The sequence below is a fragment of the Lontra canadensis genome, unplaced genomic scaffold (genome assembly GCF_010015895.1).
Source record: "Lontra canadensis isolate GAN:19392208 unplaced genomic scaffold, GSC_riverotter_1.0 scaffold67, whole genome shotgun sequence".
Lineage (NCBI taxonomy): Eukaryota > Metazoa > Chordata > Mammalia > Carnivora > Mustelidae > Lontra > Lontra canadensis.
In genome coordinates, this window is record NW_022631061.1 from 4,680,107 (window position 1) to 4,703,226 (window position 23,120).

General features: G+C 37.0%; 1 protein-coding gene across 2 annotated transcripts in view; it reads right to left on the reverse strand.

Moving 5' to 3' along the window:
- Positions 1–22,550, reverse strand: part of N4BP2L2 (NEDD4 binding protein 2 like 2) — a 76,987-nt gene extending 54,437 nt beyond the window's left edge. For both annotated transcript variants that reach the window (XM_032880018.1, XM_032880020.1), the window contains exons 1-6: positions 22,381–22,550; positions 19,471–20,732; positions 8,285–8,409; positions 4,346–4,434; positions 3,870–3,946; positions 588–734 (exon numbers count right to left, since the gene is read on the reverse strand). In XM_032880018.1, coding sequence (XP_032735909.1) covers positions 588–734; positions 3,870–3,946; positions 4,346–4,434; positions 8,285–8,409; positions 19,471–20,732 — 1,700 coding nt within the window. In that variant the 5' untranslated portion in view covers positions 22,381–22,550. The remainder of the gene's footprint in view (positions 1–587; positions 735–3,869; positions 3,947–4,345; positions 4,435–8,284; positions 8,410–19,470; positions 20,733–22,380) is intronic.
- Between the last annotated feature and the right edge of the window lie 570 nt (positions 22,551–23,120).

A 23,120-nucleotide genomic window follows, 5' to 3' on the forward strand; every position in this document is an offset into this window, starting at 1 on the left:
GTATAGCATTTGATGGAGAATTTAACTAAGTGATATGCTAATTATAACTTAGAAATATTTCTGTCATACAGATGAATTTGCACAAACATAATTTTACTGTATAATGAATCAACTGAAGTGCCTGTATCAAGTATTTCTAATATATTTAAGGTAGTTAAGAAAAAATACTAGTATTTTATGAAAAGTTAGATTTAGGTAAGAGCTATAAAACTATTCAACATTATTTACAAAATAGATACAATTAGTTTAAAACTCGGTTGTAGAAAACTATTCTAGGTCCTACCCACTCCACTAAGGTGTTCTCATAATAACCCAAGGGAATTACAACAAGAAATTATAAAAGCATTTAAAAAACAATTTTATATAATTTTTATTTACACTTTAGGACTTAAACAACTTGTGGGGAACATCCTTTGTGAGGCAATATAGTCTTTTTTTTTTTTTTTTAAGTTTAAACTATTTAAACTTCAAGATAGGCTCACTAATTTTTTTCAAGGGCAAGCAACAAATGTGTTAGCTGAAAATAGCCAGTTTAATGATTATTTGTAACAGAGACTTGATTATGTGAGCCTAGAGAGCCTCCCCACCTCTGTGTCCCCTGTGAAGGAGGAGGTCTTTGTGTGCTTTTGTGTGGTGGTTCCACTGAATTCATTACAATAGAGATGGACATTTCGTATTCATAACGATCCAACATCTGAGCAATCTTCTTTCGAGATACACCATGTTTATTCCTCCTACCAAAAAAGAAAAGGATTTTAATTCTTTAGAATGTTTAGGTTTAGAGACTAAGCTGTTTTAGAGTAACAGAGTACAGATTCTAAATTATATTTACAAATAAATACTAAAACATACAACTCATTCACCCACATTTTAAACAAAAAAAATTGACACTGGCTCTCAAAAATTTTAACAATATATTTTTTAAAGACTTAAAGATACCACAAATCACAGCAAAATGTTAACTGGTAATATCTTTGTCACATAAAACTAACTACCAATTCACTGAACCACAGAGTTAATATTCCCCCTCTTTTAATAACAAAGTCAAAGATTATGAGACAGTGTATTGAGAATTATAGAGGAATTGAGTGAACTTCTAGGATTACAAAAATCAGTATGAAATATTTATTACTTTTCAAAGTTATGTTAGGACACTTCCTTTTGCATTTTTAAAATTACCAATACCAAATTATTAGAAATATAACAACTTGGACATATTTCACAAACATAATGTTGAGTGACAGAAACTAGGCACAGTGAACACATACTGTATTTTACTTATATAAAGTTTGAAAAAACTATGGTGTTAGGCAAAACACATTTTAGAAAAAAAGACACATTTAAAAAATATAAAGAAAAAAGATATATTAAAGAGAAGGAAGTAATTACCAAGAAATTATTACTGGGAAAAGGAATTCATGTAACTTCTGAAGTGTTGGTAACATTCCTATATAATGGTTAAGTGAGTATCTGCCTTTACAAGAAATTTGTTAAGCTGTGTATTTATATTTTATGTCATTTTCTGTGAGTTTAATTGTAACAACAAAAAGTGATTTAAAATTATTTTTGACCCTCAAAAAACATTTTACAATTTATTTTACCCTTGTAATTTTCTATAACTTGACTTGCACATGGCAAAACACATAGGAACATATTTTACATTTAATATTATAGTTCTAGATTTACTATGCTAATTAATTTTTCCCAAAAAAGAGATACACAGAAAATGTTTACTTTTTAAACTGTTCTTAGTTATGTTCAAGATGAGAAGAAAAAACAAAAAGGACTAGAAGATAAAAAAAGAAAAAGAGGGATCTGAAGTTGAAATTGACAAGATAAGACTAAATCCACAAGATGTCAAAATTGGTAATTCCATCAATTTACCAAAAAAAAAAAAAACCTGTCAAACTATTCTGCATATCAGTTAAACTGACTTTATTTTGTAAAGTCAATTATATTAAGAATTCTAATAAACTTCAACAGTCCCTCAAATGTTAATGAAGCCTAACTGTATTTCATCAATTCATTTATTCTGCATAACCCAAACAGCTTTAGTTTTTAAACTTCCACCTCTTCTGAGGTATAGTATACACACAGAAGCAGATGAGTAATACCAGTTACTCATAAATCTATCTGTTTTACTCACATATGAACACATGGTGTGCAAATCAGAAAGGGAAAAAAGGGTAACAAAATGAATAAAAGGTGGGGGAAAAAGAAATTAGTTGAACATCACACACAGAATAACATTTAAGATGAAAGAGGGCAAGCTGAGGTGGAGGAAAAAACTGGTTTTTAAAAAAAGGAAGTGATGGCTGCACAACTCTGTGCATATATGGTTGGCCGTTGAACAACAAAGGTTTGAACAGTGGCAGGTCCACTTACATGTGGCTTTTTTCAATAAATACAGCACAGTAAAAAAGCCACATGTAAGTGGACCTAGGAGGGCACGTGATGTAATGAGCACTGGGTATTATATGTAACTGATGAATCACTAAACTCTGCCTCTGAAACTAATAAAATACTGTATTTTAATGGACTGAATTTAAATAAAAAATAAGAAGTAAACATAGTATAGTACTATAAATGTACTTTCTCTTCCTTATGATTTTCCTAATAAATTTTTTTTTTCTTTAGCTTACTTTACCGTAAGAATACAGTATACATGTGAAACAGGTGATAATCAACTGTTTATGTTATCAGTAAGGCTTCTGGTCAACAGTAGGCTATTAGTAGTCAAGATTTGGGGGAAATCAAAAGTCATCATCAAAAACAGACTCAAAAATCCATTATCTGTGGGTTTTTGACTGTCCCAAAGGTCAGCACTCCTAACCCCTGCATTGTTCAAGAGCCGACTGCACCGAAAATCGTAATTGTACACTTTTAATGCATAAAATATAAGGTATGTGAATTAAATTTCAAAGTTGTTACAGAAAAGAAGAGAGGGAGAATAAAAACAAAGAAAGAAAAAAAGTCATAGGAAAACCAGTGACATGAGGGGAAAGGGATAAAGGTGAACACAAATAGAAAGCCAGGGTTGAAAGTAATAAAAGTCCACAACTGCTCACCACAAAGCTTGAAATCTAAAATGGTCTGAAAATTCAGTATTTTGTTGACTCATACGTCACGAAATCTAACCAAACCTGTACTCTTTTGGCAGCACAATCTACTCAGAACAAACATTAGATTATGCAGAATCTTTCTTATCTAATTAGAGGATTAGTAGTGACTTGCTACAGAAAAAATAAGATGTGTGATTATGGCATGCTGCCCCAAGCTTTACTAGGGGTATTATGATTATGCGTATGTACTATATTACCTTTCTATTTAAAAGACAAACAAACAAAAACAAACCCTGAATTCTAAAACACACTGATTACAAGGGTCTTGGACTATGAATCTGTAGTAGTAAAGATGGAAAAGAGAAAGAAGATGAAAGCCCCAGGAAAACAGGTGATGAGACCTAAAATGGGAAGAAAAGTTTGAAGGACAATGCAGATAAGTGGGCTACTCAAAACCAGAAGGAAAAGTTCTAACTTTTCCCTCCAAGTGTTCTGGATCTCCACTAGCGTTCAATAAACTATGAAACAATGTAGGAATTTACAGAGAAAAAAATAACACACACACTTAACAAGGAAAATTTAATAAAATTGACCATGGGAATGTGCCCCAAGAAACTCTGAATTTAAGTCAATGTTCCTCTTGACAGAAAGTGAGTAGCAGTCCCCATTCACAAAGAGCAAACATTCGACAAGCAAAAGCTAGTATATAGTAAAGAAACTGACCGTGTAAAGGAGAAAAGAAAAAAAAGATGAAGACTCAAAAAAACTTTTCAAAGATAAGGATTCAAAAAAATTTGAGTGCCTTACTTTTCTAATTCTTCAGGATCAAATTTCCACCAAGTTTCAGGTTCATGAAACTCTACTCTGTATCCTTTTCCTATGGCCTACACAAAGGAAAGGAAGAAAACAAAAACCCAGAGAATACTTCTTAAAGTAAAAAAGAAGGCAGATAAATAGAAGTTCCATTTAGACAATACATCTAAATTTGTTCGACCAAGAAACACTTTACTTTTAAATAATATGGTTCACAAAAATATTAAGACCACATAACTGGACAATTTTGAATTACTGTCTTCAAGTCCAGGCAAAACTAACAAGATGAGCATATTTCTTAGTAAGTAAGTACCATTCCCAGTTTTTTAGAAACTAAGTTAATGAACACACCTCTTTAGAAAATAGGGACAAATGTTTATATAATGAAGATCAAAGTAGCCAAAATTTCAGAGTATGAAAAAACTGGTAAGAATAAAATATTAAAAAACTCTCTCACATCACATATTTACCATTTCCACATATGGTTTCATTTCCCAAGCTTGTGTATTAGTGTTGTCTATTATAACTGGAGATCTCCCCTGATTGATAGCTTGTTTTGCTGAAATAAAACATATATTTAAAAAACAAAAACCAGAGAACTATTAGATTAAAATATAAAAAATAAAATTTAAACATTCATTATTATGAAATGTCCTATATCTGTACTTAAAACCAAAACTATGCAATCTCTTGAGTTAGTGGGGTGGGAAGAAAAAGGACCTCACTAGAGTAAAAGGGAATTAAGAGACATAATCACAGGCAATGTGTATTCTCTGGATCAGATGCTGGTTTTGATAATGACATTTGGGAAAAAACATTTTCTTAAATTCAAACTAAGGAAGCCTTCAGTATACAGCTAACTTTGATTTACAGGAAATACAAGATCAAGTTACTCTGAATACAGTCTGAGTATGAAAAGAGGTGAGCATTTATTGACATGGAAAGACTGTTAACTGAAAATGGCAAATTATACTGCAGTATATGAAGTATGACCTTACTTTGGTCAAAATACAGATATCCGGGAAGAGTTTCTAAATATCAAAAGTGGTCATCTGAAGGTAACAGGAACATCAGCCACCTATGCTTATCTGTATTTGCCAATATTCTACAATTATAAATAATGCTTCTGAAATAAGAAACTTATATACCACGTAGCTAAGTAACACAGTTCAAATGACTTTGTAAGTATTTTTTAGGACTAGAATTCTCAAATTAGGAGCTGGGATCACATGGAAATTTTCTAAACTACATCTTCCTATCCCTTTGCCATCTCTTCCCCCATGAGGTAAGAATCACTGCCACAGTGAGCCACTGTTAACAACAGGAGTGTGTGTACCCCTAAATGTAAATAGACAAGAAACATAATTAAGAACCTACAATAAAATTTAAAAGGCTGAGGCAAAAGGCAATGATATGGAAGTATTGTTGGGACTTAGAATTCAAAACACTAAATTCTACATAATGAAAACACTTATACAGATGTTTAAGGGCAGACAGAATTCTAATGGTTCATTAAGTCATAATGACTATGGTAGAATATATATTTGGAAGATGTCTCCAAATACCAACAGAATTTTAGAAGTTGGGTCACACACAGGACATCAAGATGCCATCATCTTACATTGTTCTATCCCCAATCATAAATGGTAAACAAATCTTCCATTAAAAAAAAAAAAATTACTAAGCTAAACCTCTTAATGTCTAATAGTTAGGCTGGCACCTCCAAGAAGTTATATTCTAGAAGAGAAGCTTAATAATCAAATTAAATCTCTGATCTGCAGGAATGGGGAGATTATCCTCTTTCCATGAAAAATCATCACTCAATACCACATTCTAGTATATTCCAAGAGGAAAGGGTTCCTAAGTAAATAATGTTTGAATACCCTGATAACAAGAGTCATTTCTTAAAATTACTACCATGCTCTTAAGAAACAAAATGACACCTTGGGGAGCTTTTTAATTTATAGGTGGTCTAACATGAATTTAGATTCTTCTAATAATACACATGAAGCAGAGAGAGATTCCCAGAATGGTAACTGGCATTTCAAAGTGTTCAATAAACATCTGTTAAAAGAAATTTAGTCTTAAGTAAATCATGCTTATAATTTTCAACATGTCTGATGATTGCTAGTTATCATTCCCTTGAAAAAATTTAGGCTATACTGATAGTAAAACTAGCAGTGTACCTCAACAGCTTTTTATTCAGCAAGTGTAACTCACATAGCATAAACATTTTAATGTAATATTCTAGACTGGTATTACAAAGAGAAAAAAATGTCCCATACAAACAAATTTCAGTCCACCAAAGATATACTATCTCTGCCCACTGCCTTTATTCATTCCATTCATCACCTACTACTATTCTCTTTAACCTCAGTCCAGTAACCCCCAAAATTTTTTGGAATTGCAATACCATCATTACTTGATTTACGCAGTAATGTTCTGTGGCATAATGTTCTGTGGAGAATCCCACAGTGTTACAGAACCAATACTAGGAAACTATCTTATAATCAAACTTATTTCACATTAAACTTTTTACTCAAAAATATTCTCACTGAGGGCGCCTGGGTGGCTCAGTGGGTTAAGCCGCTGCCTTCGGCTCAGGTCATGATCTTGGGGTCCTGGGATCGAGTCCCGCATCGGGCTCTCTGCTCGGCAGGGAGCCTGCTTCCCTCTCGCTCTCTCTCTCTCTCTCTCTGCCTGCCTTTCCATCTACTTGTGATCTCTCTCTGTCAAATAAATAAATAAAATCTGAAAAAAAAAATATCCTCACTGAAATTTCTTATTGTGAAAACTGACAATTAAAAAAAAAGCATTCATTCTGTTTTTCCTGTATATACTGTACTTTAGGACAACCCTAGTTGCTATTTCTAGGTGAAAAGTTCTTCATTACAGAAGAATTCTAGCAATGGAAGGAATGTTAGATCTAGAAAATCACCATTTAGCTACTTTTAATGAACACTCACATTCAGGAAACAATTCACTGTTGGATAACACCATTAGACATAAGGTTGATAGGGAATTTGATAATGGAAAGAGTAAGCTGTTTCTTTTAAGTTATTAATCTATCTTAGTATCACTAAAACTGGGACAACCAGAATTATGCTTACTGAAAAAATAAGCTGAACCTAATAAATCCTCCTGTCTAGAACTAACTTCTATTTAAGGAAATACAGGAGAAGAACAAGATAAATAGTCACATGGAAGCAAAGAGAAAACTATAAAATATGGGACATTCTATAGCCAACCAACTTCTGCAACAAATTAATGTTAAAAAGGCAAAAAGGGGATAAAAAGAGGAAAGAGATTAATAAACTTAAAGGTAACAAACTAAATGTACTACCAGGACCTGGCATGTATCCTGATTCAAAGAGAACTATAAAGAAATATTTAAGACAAGGGGAAATTTCATTACAGGCTGGGTATTCTATGATGTTAAAGAATTGTTTGTTTTATTTTTTTTTAAGGTGTGATGATGGTACTGCAATTAAATAAAATGCCATTAAGTAGGAAAAATTTGAAATGCAAGATGTCTGATGTCTAAAACCTGCTTTAAATACCTGAGCGATTAAAACAAAAAAGATAAAGCCAGTAAGGCAAAATCTTGATAAATGGTAATAATTCTGAGTGATGGGAGGTATGGAAGTCACTGTAACCTAAGTTAGATTTAAATTTTTTCAAAAGAAAAACAATTTGTTTAATCATTAATACACTCTTCATCTTTTAAAAAAGAAATCAACTTACCTACTTAGTTCTAGATCAAAAATTTTCAATCCTGACTGCAACATTAGAATATCTGGGTAACTTTCCCAAAAAATACTGGTGTTTAGATCCACTCCAGACCAACTAAACGAGAATTTCCGGGGCTAAGATTCAGGCCTAAGTTTTTTTAAAAGGTCCCCAGGTGACTCAAATGTGCAGTCAATCCCAGAATGAGAAAAAAAAACTCTGTGATATGCTTCTAAAAAATATATTTAAGTACACTTTTGTAGAGTAATATCAACAGGAAAAACTTTAATATTCACAGGCATTATATTAAGCCTTAGAACATTAGCATTACTCTCAGGGAAAGACCTTTTGAGAATATACAAGAGTATGAAGAGTTCTTTGAATTTATTTATGAGGTATAAAATAAAGGCTATCAAAATATCCCACATCTCTATTTTACCAGCTCATATTGGTACACTATTTACAATTTATAAAATATACCTATCTAAATCCTCTAATTTAACAACAACCTTGATCAAGTAAGGCAAGTATAAATATCATGGCCTCTAACAGACGAACAAGCTAGTCTCAAAGCTATTTAAATAGCTTGCCCAAATCATTCCGCTGGTAAAAGTCAAGTTGAGAATAAAAACTAACTCCTAGCCAAATATTCCATCCCAAAGACTTGGCCCAAAACAAACCTCTGTTCTGGTTCCAGTCATGGGCATCACCAAGTTGATTAACATTATACCTGTACCCATCTTGATGGTGAAAATAGTCATCAGTGCTGAACACAATGCCATCACGACTCTGACCAAGCAGAATTCTGTTAATGAAAGAAATCATAAGGTGCCATTTATAAAATCTATAACCATCAAAGATAAGCCACACAGGAAAGGTTATTAAATGAATCTCTGGTACTTACCTATAAATATATTGCAAACAAAACAGCACAGGAGCAGAACCTTAAAAAGTTTTCAGATTTCAAATACCACTTCACACTTAAATCTACAGAATTACAATCAGTAAAAAAATGTTTTAGGTGGCAACTGTACTAAATGGCATTTGTACTGCCACTTTTAAGAACATTCTTCAACCAATCCCAAAATCTTGTCAACTATTATCCATGTTTAACTTTAGTGAATTTGTATGTGGTATCTAAAATTCCCTAAATTGGGCACCTGGGTGGCTCAGTTGGTTAAGCAACTGCCTTTGGCTCAGGACATGATTCCAGAGTCCCAAGATCGAGTTCCGCCTCGGGCTCCCAGCTCCACGGGGAGTCTGCTTCTCCCTCTGATCTTCTCCCCTTTCATGCTCTCTCTCACTGTCTCTCTCTCAAATAAGTAAATAAAATCTTTATAAATAAATAAATAAATAAAATTCCCTAAATTTAGTGCAGTAAGTAACCTAAGAAGGCAACTAAGCCTAAGCAAGCAATTCAGCTGGGGAAAACTCTATTTGACCTAAGATAGCTTTACTAAACCCATTTCCACAAAGCACAAACCTATATGACCTAAAAGTGGAAGTCACAAATAGCTTGAGACTTAAAGTTTTGAAATAACCTGTGATCCTTCAAAGTATAATCAAATTTTAAAACCAAGAGATTAAATTACTAAATGAAGTAAATTCTTAAACCCTTAATAAAGAAACACTCTTCACCATAAGTCAATGATAATCGAACTTCATTCTCACAATATAATACCACCTTAAATTTCTAAGCATGGGGGTGCCTAAGTGGCTCAGTTGTTAAGCATCTGCCTTCTGCTCATGACCTGCTCAAGCCCTGTATCCAGCTCCCTGCCCAATGGGGAGCCTACTTCACCCTCTCCCACTCCCCCTGCCTGTGTTCCCTCTCTCTCACTGTCTGTCAAGTAAAAAAATAAAATCTCAAAACAAAAACAACAACAACAACAAAAACAAACCTTTATGTCATGGAGAAATGGCCATGACATATTTAAAAAATTTCTAAGCACAGATTAACTAGTGTTCAGATTATCAGAGAATTTCCAAAACCAGTGACTCATGAATGAGACTGGGGTGTAAGGTAAAACACAGTAAAAGAATAATCTGGATCTAACAATAACAGAAATATTTTGTTGTTTCTCTCCTCCCTCCTTAGCTATTAGGCAACTGGATATCATTCTATAATTTTTTGGGAGGGGAAAGGAGTGGAATGTGGTAGAAGGGATTGAGAATGCAAGAGTATTGTCATGGAATGATTCAAGAATACATACCTCCGAAATCAAAGGAATAAGAAGGACTTTGATTATTAAATAAACATAGCTCTCCTTTCCTCAACTTATTATAAAATTGTATACAGGCATACCTCAGAGATATTGCAGGTTCAGTTTCAGACCACCACAACAAAGCAGCACTGTAACTGTCCCTCAGAACAACATACTACTTAAAATATAACCTATGAGAAATTACACTAGTCATCAAGCATGCTTAGATATAGCCTTAAGAAAAACATGTACTGGCAAGAGGCCTCTGGGGGAAAGGACAATACACATCCTTGAAGCCCAGCAGCCGGAGATGCCCGGCTCGCTCAGGGCTTGCTCAGGGCAGAACACCGCCTGCTTCTTTTTTCCATCATCTCCCCCTCCCCAGAGAGCATCAACAGTTAGTCAGACAATCCTTTCATTTGACAGTAGGTCATGTACTACGTGACCAGATATATTTTGCTTTTCTTCTTACGTATCTACAAGACTCATGGTCAATGTGTAATCTACTCTGGCTTCTTTGTTGGTTGTTACTTTCTAATAAATATGAGACTGAGAAGTTGTTTGGGGTGACAGTCTTTTCAACTGTTGCCCCCTGCTCCCATTCTCTTGTAGCTGACTTGTTTGTGCCTCATTCTTCTGTGCGCCGTCAGGAGGCGGCAAAGCACAATAAAGAAGTCAAAATTAATTTTTTGTTTTCCCAGTGCATAAAAGTTATTACTAAAAAAAAAACAATGTACACACCTTAATTCAAAAATATTTTATTGCTAAGAAATGCTAACTATCATCTGAGCTTTCAATGAGTTGTAATCTTTTTGCGGAGGGTCTTGCCTCCATGTTGATGAAGGCTGACTGATCAGGGTGGTGGTTGCTGAAGGCTAGGGTGGCTGTAGCAATTCCCTAAAAAGGACAATGAAGTTTACCCCAACCACTGACTCTTCCTTTCCTAAACAATTTCTATGTAACATGTAATACTGTTTGAAAACATTTTACTCAGAGAACTTCTTTGAAAATCAGAGTTTATCTTCTCAAACCCTGCCACTGCTTTAGCAACTAAGTTTATGGAATATTCTTAATCTTTTGTTGTCATTTCAACAATCTTTACAGCATCTTCACTAGTGGACTTCATCTCAAGAAACCACTTGAAATAAGTCAAGCAGAGAGAGTCAATTATCATATGGTTTCACTTATTTGTGGAGCATAACAAATAGCATGGAGGACATGGGGAGTTAGGAGAAGGGAGTTGGGGGAAATTGGAAGGGGAGGTGAACAATGAGAGACTATGGACTCTGAAAAACAATCTGAAGGGTTTGAAGAGGTGGGGGGGGGTGGAAGGTTGGGGGAACCAGGTGGCGGGTATTAGAGAGGGCACGGATTGCATGGAGCACTGGGTGTGGTACAAAAACAATGAATACTGTTATGCTGAAAATAAATAAAAAAATTAAAAAAAAAAGAAACCACTTTCTTTGGTATCCATTATCAACTCTTCAGCTGTCTGAGTCTGATCATGGGATTACAGTAATGCAGTCCCACCTTCAGGATCCCCTTCTAATTCTAGTTCTCTTGCGGTTTCCACCACATCTGCAGTTGTCTCCTCCACTGAAGTCCTGAATCCTTCAAAGTCATCCAGAGGCTGGCATCAATCTCTAAAATCCTCTTCATATTAATATTTTGCCCTCATCCTATGAATCAATGAATATTCTTAAGGGCGTCTAGAATGGTGAATCCTTTCCAGAAAGTTTTCAATTTACTTTGCCCAGATACATCAAATAATCACTATGTATTTATAGCCTTACAAAGTGTATTTCTTTTTTTTTAAGATTTTATTTATTTGACAGACAGAGATCACAAGTAGGCAGAGAGTCAGGCAGAGAGGAGGAAGCAGGCTCCCTGCCAAGCAGAGAGCCCGATGCGGGGCTCGATCCCAGGACTCTGGGATCATGACCTGAGCCAAAGGCAGAGGTTTTAACCCACTGAGCCACCCAGGTGCCCCACGAAGTGTATTTCTTAATAGTAAGACCTGAAATTCAAAATTACTCCCTGAAACATGGGCTGAAGAATGAATGTTGTGGTAGCAGGCATGAAAACATTAATCTTGTTCTACATCCCCACCAGAGCTTTTGGGTGACCAGGTGCATTGTCAGTGAGCAGTAATATTTTGAAAGGAATCTTTTTTCTGAACCATAGGTCTCAACAGTGGGCTTCCAATATTCAGTACACCATGCTGTAAACAAATATGCTGTCATTTGGGCCTTTTTGTCCCATTTACAGAACACAGGCAGAGTACATTTAGCATAATTCTTAAGAGCCCTAGGGTTTTCAGAATGGTAAATGAGCACAGGCTTCAACTTAGTCAACAGCTGCATCAGCCCCTGAGAAGAGTCAGCCTCTACTGACGCTAAAGCACTGACTTCTCCTCTCTAGCTATGAAAATCCTACACAGTAACTTACTCCAGAAGGCCATTTGTCTACATTACAAATCTATCACTTAGTGTAGGTACTTTTGTTGATGATCTCAGCTAGATCTTCATTTATTATTTCAGCTAGATCTTGCCACAGTTTCTACATCAGCACTTGCTGCTTTTCCTTGTACTTCTATGTTATGGAAACAGCTTCTTCCCTTAAACCTCATGAACAAACCTCTGCCAGCTTCAAACTTTTCTTCGGTAGCTTCCTCACCTCTCAGCCTTCAGAGAACTGCAGAGTTAGGACTCTGGGTTGGGCTTTGGTTTAAGGGAATGCTGTAGCTGGTTTGATCTACAATCCAGACTATTACAACTTTCTCTATACTAGCAAGGCTGTTTTGCTTTCCTATCATCTGTGTGTTCACTAGAAGTAGCACTTCTAATCTCCTTCAAGAACCTTTCCTCGAACTCACAACTTGGCTGCCTGTTTGGCTCAAGAAGCCCATCCTGACTTTGCCATGCCTTCCTCACTAAGTTTAATCACTTCCAGCTTGTGATTTAAAGTGAGAGATGTGCAAATCTCCCTTCCACTTGAACACTTTGAGGCCACTGCAGGGTTATTTATTGGTCTAATTTCAATACTGTTGTGTCTCAAGGAATAGGTAGGCCTGAAAACAAGGAGAGATGGTAGAATAGGAGGTTGGTGGGGCAATCAGAATACACGTAACGCTTATCAGTTAAGTTTGCCACCTCATTATATGGGCGTAGTTTATGGCACCCCAGAATGACGACAATAGTAACATGAAAGATGACTGATCATGGATCACCATAACAAATATAATAATACAATTGTTTGAAATATTGTGAGAATAACCAAGTGACATAAAGACACTAAGTGAGCAAATGTTATTGGAAGAAAGGAGCCAAAAACTTGCTCAACACAGGGATACCACAAACCTTCAATTTGTAAAATGTTCAGTATCTATGAAGTGCAATTAAAAAAGTTATGCCTGGGGGCACCTGGGTGGCTCAGTGGGTTAAAGCCTCTGCCTTCGGCTCAGGTCATGATCCCAGGGTCCTGGGATCGAGCCCCGCACTGGGCTCTCTGCTTGGCGGGGAGCCTGCTTCCTTCTCTCTCTCTCTGCTTGCCTCTCTGCCTACTTGTGATCTCTGTCTGTCAAATAAATAAAATCTTAAAAAAAAAAAAGTTATGCCTGTATATTTTATAATAAAAATAAAATTGCAAAAAAATTAAAAAAGATTTAAACATGGAATTCCACTTACAGAATTATAGTTCAAATTATTTCAAGCAAAGTAAATGAAATTAAATGGTTATTTGTTTGCGAGGCTAGAGCTGGATTTCTTCCTTAAGCCGCCATAATTTTTCAAAAATATGCCACCTAACATATTTGCCACCATATTTATTTACACAAATAACCTAGAATATAAAACTGCTACAACATGAGGCACCTGGATGGGTCAGCCAGTTAAGCATTTGACTCGATCTCAGCTCAGGCTTGATCTCAGGGTTGTGAGTTCAAGCCATGCATTGAAAAAAAAAAAAAAATGCTACAGTATTGGCATTCCAGACCAAAGTTCAGTCACCTAAAATGATTCTGATCATAATCAACCTTATGATACCTAATTATATCTAACAGTACCAGAACACTGACACCATCTTTCTTAGATACCCTGTTTCATTTTTTCCATTCTATTACTTTATTAGCCATGGTTTTTCAGATGTTAGTAATATACTACAAGAGTAGAGAAGCTTTTGTATCCAAGGAATGTTTTAACCTCAAAAAAGGTGGGGATGGAGGAGGCATTGAGCAAGAGGATGGGAGACAGCCCATCAATTTACATCATCAAACCGAGTAAACATCAAACATGAATAAACCTCTATGAAGAACCCCTTAAATATATATATATATCATAATTACAGCAAATAATTTTAGCTTAGAGAGAGACTTCTCCTTCCAGGCTGTTCATGCAGCTTTTTAAATTCCCTGAATTACCTCAAACTATGAAGCTTTATTTTGGAGACTTATATTAAAAAAAGTACTTACAATCAATTTGGATATCTGATGCCATACCAACCATCTGAATCAAAGATAAATTACTTAGGAATATCAGTATTTTCAAAATCATGTAGTCAGATTCTATTGAAACTCTCAAAAATTATTTAAGGTATTAAATTGAATTCTCCAAATATCAAAACTTAGAACTCTGAAAAATGAAATATCTAATAAAAAAAATCAGATATGGGCCCACTTGCTACCTGATTTGTATTTTTTCAGAATGTCTACCTTTTTGGAAACTTACTATATGACAAGCACTTTCTATATATATCTATGACCCCATTTAATATTCATAACAACCTTGCTAATTTGATATTTACAAATCCAGAAAAAAGAAAATGATTTCAGAAATCAGGCTACCAGGGACACCTGGGTGGTTCAGTGGGTTAAGCCGCTGCCTTCGGCTCAGGTCATGATCCCAGGGTCCTGGGATCGAATCCCGCATCAGGCTCCTTGCTCAGCAGGGAGTCTGCCTCTCTCCGCCTCTGCCTGCCTCTCTGCCTGCTTGTGTTGCTTTCTCTCGCTCTTTTTCTGACAAATAAATAAATAAAATCTTAAAAAAAAAAAAATCAGGCCACCAGTTATATAGCTGCGTGGGAGAGTCAAAACCAATGATTTAAATGATCCCTGCCTCCTGGTATTCACACCCTTAAATAATCCCTGCCCCTTGAGTGTGGGTAGTAGTGACTAGCTTCTAATAACAGAATATGGCAGTTGACAGAATGTCACTTCTGAGATTAGATTACAGGGGGAAAAAAAGTTGCTTCTGTCTTGGGCTCAGAGCTGGCTCACTTTGTCTCATCACGCTGCGCTTGAGGAAGAACCAAAGGAAGTCTCCAGTCTATATACAGCCAGCAACTAACTGAGGCCGTCGACCTAATAGTCCAAAAGAACTAAGCTTTGTTGACAACCTCAAGAGATCCACCCCAAAACAAACGTTCAGACCAGAACACAGCCTTAGCCAACACCTTCATCACATCATTGTTAAAGACCTCAACCCAGATAACTGCACACAGACATCTGTCCTTCAGAAACTGTGAGAAGATAAATGTTTGTTGCTTTAACCCAGTTTTTAATAAGGTAATTTGTTACACAGCCAGATAACTAATGCAGTCTGAGCTTATAATTCTTCACTGAAGAAACAAGTGAATCCTGTTCCTTAACCCTGTTTTGAGAACCCTATTTCCTCAAATGGCCTATTATGAGTTAATTTTCATGATTTATTTTTATTTTTTCATACTTTTACAATTTCTAGGAACTTTACATTATTTTAATACATCCATGTATTAAAGAGAAGGGATTTTCCCAAAACAATCTGACAGGAACCGACACTTCATGAACCCTTTACCTCATTATTTACTGAGTGGCCCTGTATACCCCAACCCAAAACCACTTTACAGGGACAGTTCACTCTCTAAACATTCCTTAAATTAAGAATAGAGATCTCCATAAGGAAAGGTCAATCTTTCCTCTGGAGTTTAAACTGAGATCTTCTCCAAAAGCAGGAGGGGAAAACAATCTCTTTCCATCTTTCTTTAAACTAATTTCTTACGGTTGCTATAACAAATTACCACAAATTTGGTGGCTTAAAACAACATACATTTAGGAGCGCTTGGGTGGATCAGTGGGTAAGGCCTCTGCCTTCAGCTCAGGTCATGATCTCAGGGTCCTGGGATTGAGCCCCACATCAGGCTCTCTGCTTAGGGGGGAGCCTGCTTCCCCCTCTCTCTCTGCCTGCCTCTCTGCCTACTTGTGATCTCTGTCAAATAAATAAATAAATAAAATCTTAAAAACAAACAAACAGCATGCATTTATTGTATTATAGTTCTGAAGGTCAGAAGTCTGAAATCAGTTCCACTGCACTAAAATAAAAAGTATGGGTAGGCTGGCATTCCTTCTGGAAGCTCCAAAGGAGAATCTGTTTTCCTTGCCAAATTTTCCAGCTTCTAAAAGCCACTTGTGTATCTGGGCTCGTGGTCCCTTCTTCCATCTTCAAAACCAGCAGTGTAACTTACAACTATCTTCTCTCCTCTCCAAAAGTGCTTCTGATCAACTCTCAACATTTCACTAATATGAAATTAATGGCCTGTTTCTGAAAATACATTTACTTATTGATGAAATCAATACAGTAGAAGAAATGCATATTAACTAAAATATTTTAGGTTCCCCCTTTCTCCTCATATGAACAGGGTGTATGAATCTAGCAAAATCCATAGCCCAGACCCCCAGGAATGACACCCAAGGCTTGATCCCTCTTTGGTCCTGGGACCGATCACAGACTCAGAGGATTCTGTTTATCTAACACCAATAACAAATGGTAACAAAATTCCGCAGCTAGACATTGTTGAATTCTGCCTGAAATGAACCTTTTCATCAAAGCGCTGTTGGTTTGCCTAAAAGGACAAAGAGCTAGCACTTTCACATACCTACAAAGGTAGATGAAACTGTTTTGCATTAGTTTACTCATACATATTTAAAGTCTGTACTTTTATTAGAATTTAACCTAAAACTTATCTCATTAAAATCTGTAAGCAAATTTGTGGGTAAATAGTTAAGTAAAAACTTAGTAATGACGAGTACTATAGGAGCTGAGAAGGATTACGGAGGACTGAGATGATAAACCAAAACCTCAAAAAGCAGAGGCATTTGAGAGAACCTCTGAATAAGTAAAGTCCTGAGAACAATGAATGAACAAGTATTATGTCTCCTGCAGGGGAGGATAGGTGCTAGTCCAACTGCAGAAGAACATGAAGACAAAGAGCGGGGTAAGGACTAAACTAAGGAAGAAGAGGACTTGAATATTACCCCCAAAGAATTCGAACTTTATAACCTCCTATACTCATTACACACAGCAATACTAAACAATGCTAACTTTTAATTTAGTGCCCCAAATCAGCCCAACTTTGATCTACCAAATCTTTACTCCTTTCTTTCTTCAAAGCTCATTTTGAAAGCTAATTCCTATATAAAACCACTCCCCACCACAGAATGTCTGGCTTTCTATCCAGTCCCAACCGACCAATCTTACTTCATTCAAAATGTGGTGACTTAAAGAGATATTCCTGCTTCTTTAAACAAGCTCCTGAAAGTTCGGAGACAGGTATAGGGCCATACATGTGATAGATATTAAAGTGAAGGAGCAGGGTAGAAACACGCTATCATTTCTATCTCTAGTTTGACCTCCTACCAGTTCTTCTAACTTCTCCCAAGTCCTTTAACCTGAGCTTATTCTCTTATGCCCCTGCTCCTTCTATGAAATGAAAATAACACAACCCATCTTACAGAATTTTTATATATGAAAGTACTCTGTAAACTGAAATCATGATACAAATGGTAGTTATTACTATAGATTCCATTCTTAAATATCTGATTCCTCAAACATATGTACTATATATAATTACCTCTGTCATCTCCCACTACAATTAGGCCTCCTTGAAATTCTATTGCAATACCACTACTTTATTCATCTTCAGTTTCAACATACCTCAATGTTGTTCCAAATCTAATCTTTCTTTCTTACATTTTTCTAAACCCATGCATAGTCTGATGATCCTAGCTAGGAGGTTTCCTTCACACAATTTCCAAACTTCAACTATTTCTTTCCTCTGATATTATATTCTAAATCTAGGAGACTGCCCATGTTTGTGAGACTTCACTCTTAATTTCCATCCCTTCTGAAGAGTTGAAATTTCACCTCTCTACAAAATCTTCATTAAAATAAGAATGGGACACCTGGGCAGCTTGGTTGGTTAATCAGCTGCCTTTAACTGCCTTTAACTCGTCATGATAAGCCTGTCTCCCATCCCACCCCGTCAGACTCCCTGCTCAGCAGGGAGTCTGCTTCTCCCTACCCATGCTCGTGCTCTGTCGGTCGCTCACTCTCTAACTAAATAAACAAAAAAATATTTTGTAAGATTTCATTTGTCAGAAAGAGAGCGCGAGCACACACACAGGGGAGCAGCAGGGGAGGGAGAAGCAGGGGGAAGCGGGAGAAGCAGCATGGGGAGCAGCAGGCAGAGGGAGAAGCAGGCTCCCTGTTGAGCAAGGAGCCCAAAGTGGGACTCGATCCTACAACCCTGGGATCATGACCTGAGCAGAAGGCAGATGCTTAACAAACTGAGCCACCTAGGTGTCCCAAATAAAAAAGAAAAAAATCTTTAAAAAAAATAAAATAGTAAGAATCAAAATGCAAAGATCTTAATTTAAATTCATTTACAAAGATCACAGCTTACAATCTAGCTTGAAATGTATCATAAATTTAATCTTTCTTTAATTTTATTGCTTCTGGAGAAACCTGTTTAGACTGTTTTGCTTCTAGAGAAACCTGTTTAGACTGTAACGGTTCTTTGGACTTTTTTATTCTCACTGGAAGACATCAAACAATTTTCTTTTTCTCCTGATCTGGCATTAATCTTGAGCCATCCTACAAAAACTGCAAAGAATCTGTATTTTCTTTGTACTCTTTTTCACATCTGCACAAATGAATTCAAGGGCATCAATATTCTTTTTTAAAAAGTGCAAACTAAAACAGGAATTTTAAATATTCTGTCATGCAATAAAACATAACCAGTTCAAACTCCATTCAACTCAGGTACTGCTCACTTCAGACTCCTTAAAGAAAAAAAGTTTCCTCTGCCAATCAAAGGTATGAACATGCCACAGTGCTGAAAACAAACTGACACCTCCTTTTCCTTGGTATATCTCATTTGTTTCTCTTAATTATTCCAGAAAAATAAGTATTACTCTTTCCAGTAACAGACAGCAAAACTTGTCCAAGGCCATAAAATTTTAAATAACTGGGTCAAAAGCCCAAATCTTCCGACCCTGAGTCCAGCTCTTTTGGATAGCTGACTTAAAAAGGGAAGGCCAGTACAGTTCTCAAATAGCATTTACTAACATCACTGTCATAATTATACCTAGTGTATCTATTTTTAAAACCCTTAGCAGAATCTTTATATGCCAACTCTCCTTTCTTGTAACTTCTCCCAAGTCTTTAACCTGAGCTTATTCTCTTAAGAAAATATGTTTTTAAATATTTACTGTCAAATATCATTCTCAAGTATAACAAATTAAAGATTTTCTACTAGAAACATGAAAGCATTTGTCACTGATAACTACTATCATCTACGATTTTTAAGTAATGAACTACCAAGCATTCACTTGGTATACTTTAAAGACTCACCGAGACAACGTTGTTTTCCCAGAACCAGGCAAACCTCTTAAAAGAATAAGTAACTTCTGCAATTTATTTAACTTTTCCTCTTGAAACTGCTGGTTCTTAAGCCTGTCTATTCCATTATGCTTGTCCATAGAAGGATCTTCCCAGCATCCTTCCCTGGTTTCACAGAAACCATTACTCACATATCCATCTTGCACACTGTAGCCATTAAAAAAGGAATGATCTCTACTGGCATTCTCACTATAGTCAATATAGTCATTGTTCTGATCAAAAGTCAAACAATCCCAGTTAATGTGACAACTATTTACATAATACCCATTTTGATGCTGAGACCCATCTGGAACACGGAAAATATTTGATGGTGGATTTGGTGGAGCACTGAATCCTTGCATATTTAAATGATAGTTAAAACTGGGAGGAGGAGGACCTTGGGGTACTATAAAAGAATGCACTGATTGCCATTCAGGCCTGAAGGAAGTTAAGGAATCATCACAAAATGCAGGTATTACTTGTCCATTACAAGGATATTTGCCTGGCTCGTTCTCCCCGCGCTGTTGGTAACTAGAATGCGACTGAAGAACATTACTAATACCTCTTTCCTTTACTTCTTCAGATTTTAACAGCTCATTATTATGGCCCTGATAATACACAGTAAGTTTTTCTTCAGAGTGCTCAGGTTCTTCACAATTGCCTTCCAGATCATCTTTTTCATTTTCAAGCTCTTCAATTTCCTTGTAAAACTGGAATAATTCGTTGTCAAGCTTTGATTTTTTGGAGTTGAATTTCTGTTTCTGTTCTCGTCCTCCTTTGCCATCTATACCACTGGCTGCTTCTGAGTGATTTCTCCTTTCATTATATTTCTTCTTCTCAGGGGGATTGTAAATGGGTCCTATAAATGCTTTACTTGTGCTATATATCTCATCATCTTTGGATACCAATGCAGGACTGGCATCCTGTAAAATCTGTGTATCAATGGATTCAATAACATCTGATCTATTATTGCCAGGCATCTCATCATGCACAGGTTTCACCGAGTTTGTAATTTTGGTTTTGTCCTCCTGAAGATAACTATGTTCCTTGACATCAACAATGGTCACAGGGACCCAATCATTCCCAGCTTTCTCTTGGATTCTGTGAAAATCAGCAGTACCATGATGAGAAAAAACATAAGCCTCTTCAGCTGACTTCAATTTTTTATAGCATGGTTCACCTGTTAGTTCTTCACGATGATCCAAGGATTTCGCTTCAGTTTCACCATAAGGCATCTGAGGACCAAATAAATCATGTCATTTATTTGGTCTAATACTTTAAAAATCTAAACAAAAGTTTTTCAGAAACAAGAAAACAGAAGACATTTAAATGGCAAATTTTCCCAAAATACAAAAATTATTATAACCACTTACTATTTAAGTATTATTATAATGATTTAGGGGTGGGACCTCACTTTAAAAAAAAAAGATGTATCTCACATTTATTCCAAATGATTCATTTTTTTAATAGATTTTTTTTTGTCAGAGAGACCACAAGCAGGGGTAGTGGCAGGCAGAGGGAGAAGCAGGGTTCCTTCTGAGCAAGGAGCCCATGCTGGACTCCACCCCAGGATCTGATCAAGACCTCCAGCGAAGGTAGACGCTTAACCAACTGAGACATCCAGGCATCCCTGAATGACTGATGAATTTCTGAAACTTGAAGAATTTAAGTAAGTTTGGGAAATTGAATCAATAATATTACTTTGAGGGTGCCTGGGTGGCTCAGTGGGTTAAGCCGCTGCCTTCGGCTCAGGTCATGATCTCAGGGTCCTGGGATCGAGTCCCGCATCGGGCTCTCTGCTCAGCAGGAAGCCTGCTTCCCTCTCTCTCTCTCTCTCTCTGCCTGCCTCTCTGTCTACTTGTGATCTCTCTCTGTCAAATCAATAAATAAAATCTTTAAAAAAAAATAATATTACTTTGACGATACAGATACACAACTGTATACTAATATGGAGAGTAAATCTGCCAGCCAAACTGACACTTATCCAAACTGGTTGTGATAAATGTCTTCATAAACTCTTGTTTAAAACCACTATATCCTTCCAAGTAAATGCACCCAGCTCCCAAACCTCAGCATCTCCTTACCAGTCAAACGTTAGATACTGAAATGCCAAACTTTACAGACCCTATTCCTGTGAATAGAGTAAAAGTGGTTTCCAAATGGGTGTACTGAGTTCATTTAAAAGGAAAAAATAACTTCAGTTGTACTAAGAATGGCTCAAATATGTCATATTACGTTTAGAAATCTGACACCTCCCCAAATCAACGCGTTCATCTTTTCCACATGCTTGGCCAATCTCCAAGACAAATTCTGCTTCCCTTGAAATTTCTTAGGGGCCCTCAAAAGTGCAATCCCAAATGCAGTTTTACTCAATACTTCATTTTGCCCGCTCTCTGGAACTCCTCCAACAGGACAGAGCAAGGAAAGGGCAAAAAAGACAAAGCAGACAATGATACAGGTAGGCCCACAGAAACCGGAGGGGGAAGGGGGACACAACTGTAAAAAACACCGCCCTATCGTAAACGCCCCACCCCGCCTCCGACCACCTCTCAGTTCCTCGTTTCCTCATTCGGAATACGATAAAACTCTCAAGGAGACGCAAGACGGCTGCATTAACGGAGCGTGGCCTATACACAGCCTGAGTCCCCTGGCCTCCTGACCTCCAAAGGTGGCCCGGGCAAAAGTGCGTCACCCAGCTCCTTTCTCCCAACTGAGACACGTTCAGGTTCTGTCTAGGAATTCAAGAGATACCCTAGACTCAAAGATTCACTCCAGCTTTCCACGTTTACGGCTAATCAAAAGGGTCCAGCCAAGAACAGACGAGAAGCCGAAAAACGTCACCACCACTACCCCACCCTTACTTAAAATGGGGTGTGTACTCACCTTACACTACATTCACTTCTACTTCCCAATAAAATCGTGGTCTAGAAAGACACGAACATCTGAAAAGGTGAAAGCAACACACAAACACCACCCCAAAGCACAGACGAACTAAAACCCAAACCCTCGGCATCTGAGAAACTGCACCGCCGTACGCAAGATGGCTGCCACCTCGCGGTTACCCCGGCAGGAATTACAGATTTGCGCTCGGCATTGTGGGAACTGAAGTTCCGCGTTTCCACTGGGCCTGGTAATCTCCGCGCTCGGAGACTGGATCTCCCAGAATCCATTTCGTGAAAGACGCAGCGGCGATAACCAACGTAAACCCTAACTAGTTCCCAGATTTGGAGCTGGGAAGTTGTTCAGAACTGTCAACTTTGGCTAAAAAAGGCAGCGACCTGCTCTAGGATTCGTCGGTAAAGGAAAGAGAACGTGAGTGCCTGGCACCCTAAAGACATAAGCCGCTGTCGGTGCGTGAGTGCCTGGCACCCTAAAGACATAAGCCGCTGTCGGTGCATGCTTTTAAGACTTTCTAGGATACAAAGAATCGCGCTTTTCAACGGGGTCTCCGCATTTGGTATCGCCACGTAGGGTTGCTGGCGTTTCTACAAAAAACCACTCAGTAGTTCCAGGCTCTTCTGTCCATGGAAGCAATCACTGCAGCAGAGCCTTAAGTACTAAGAGAAAGTTATTTCATATCGTATTTGTGTTGTTTTGTTTTGAGAAACAAGGACCAATTACTG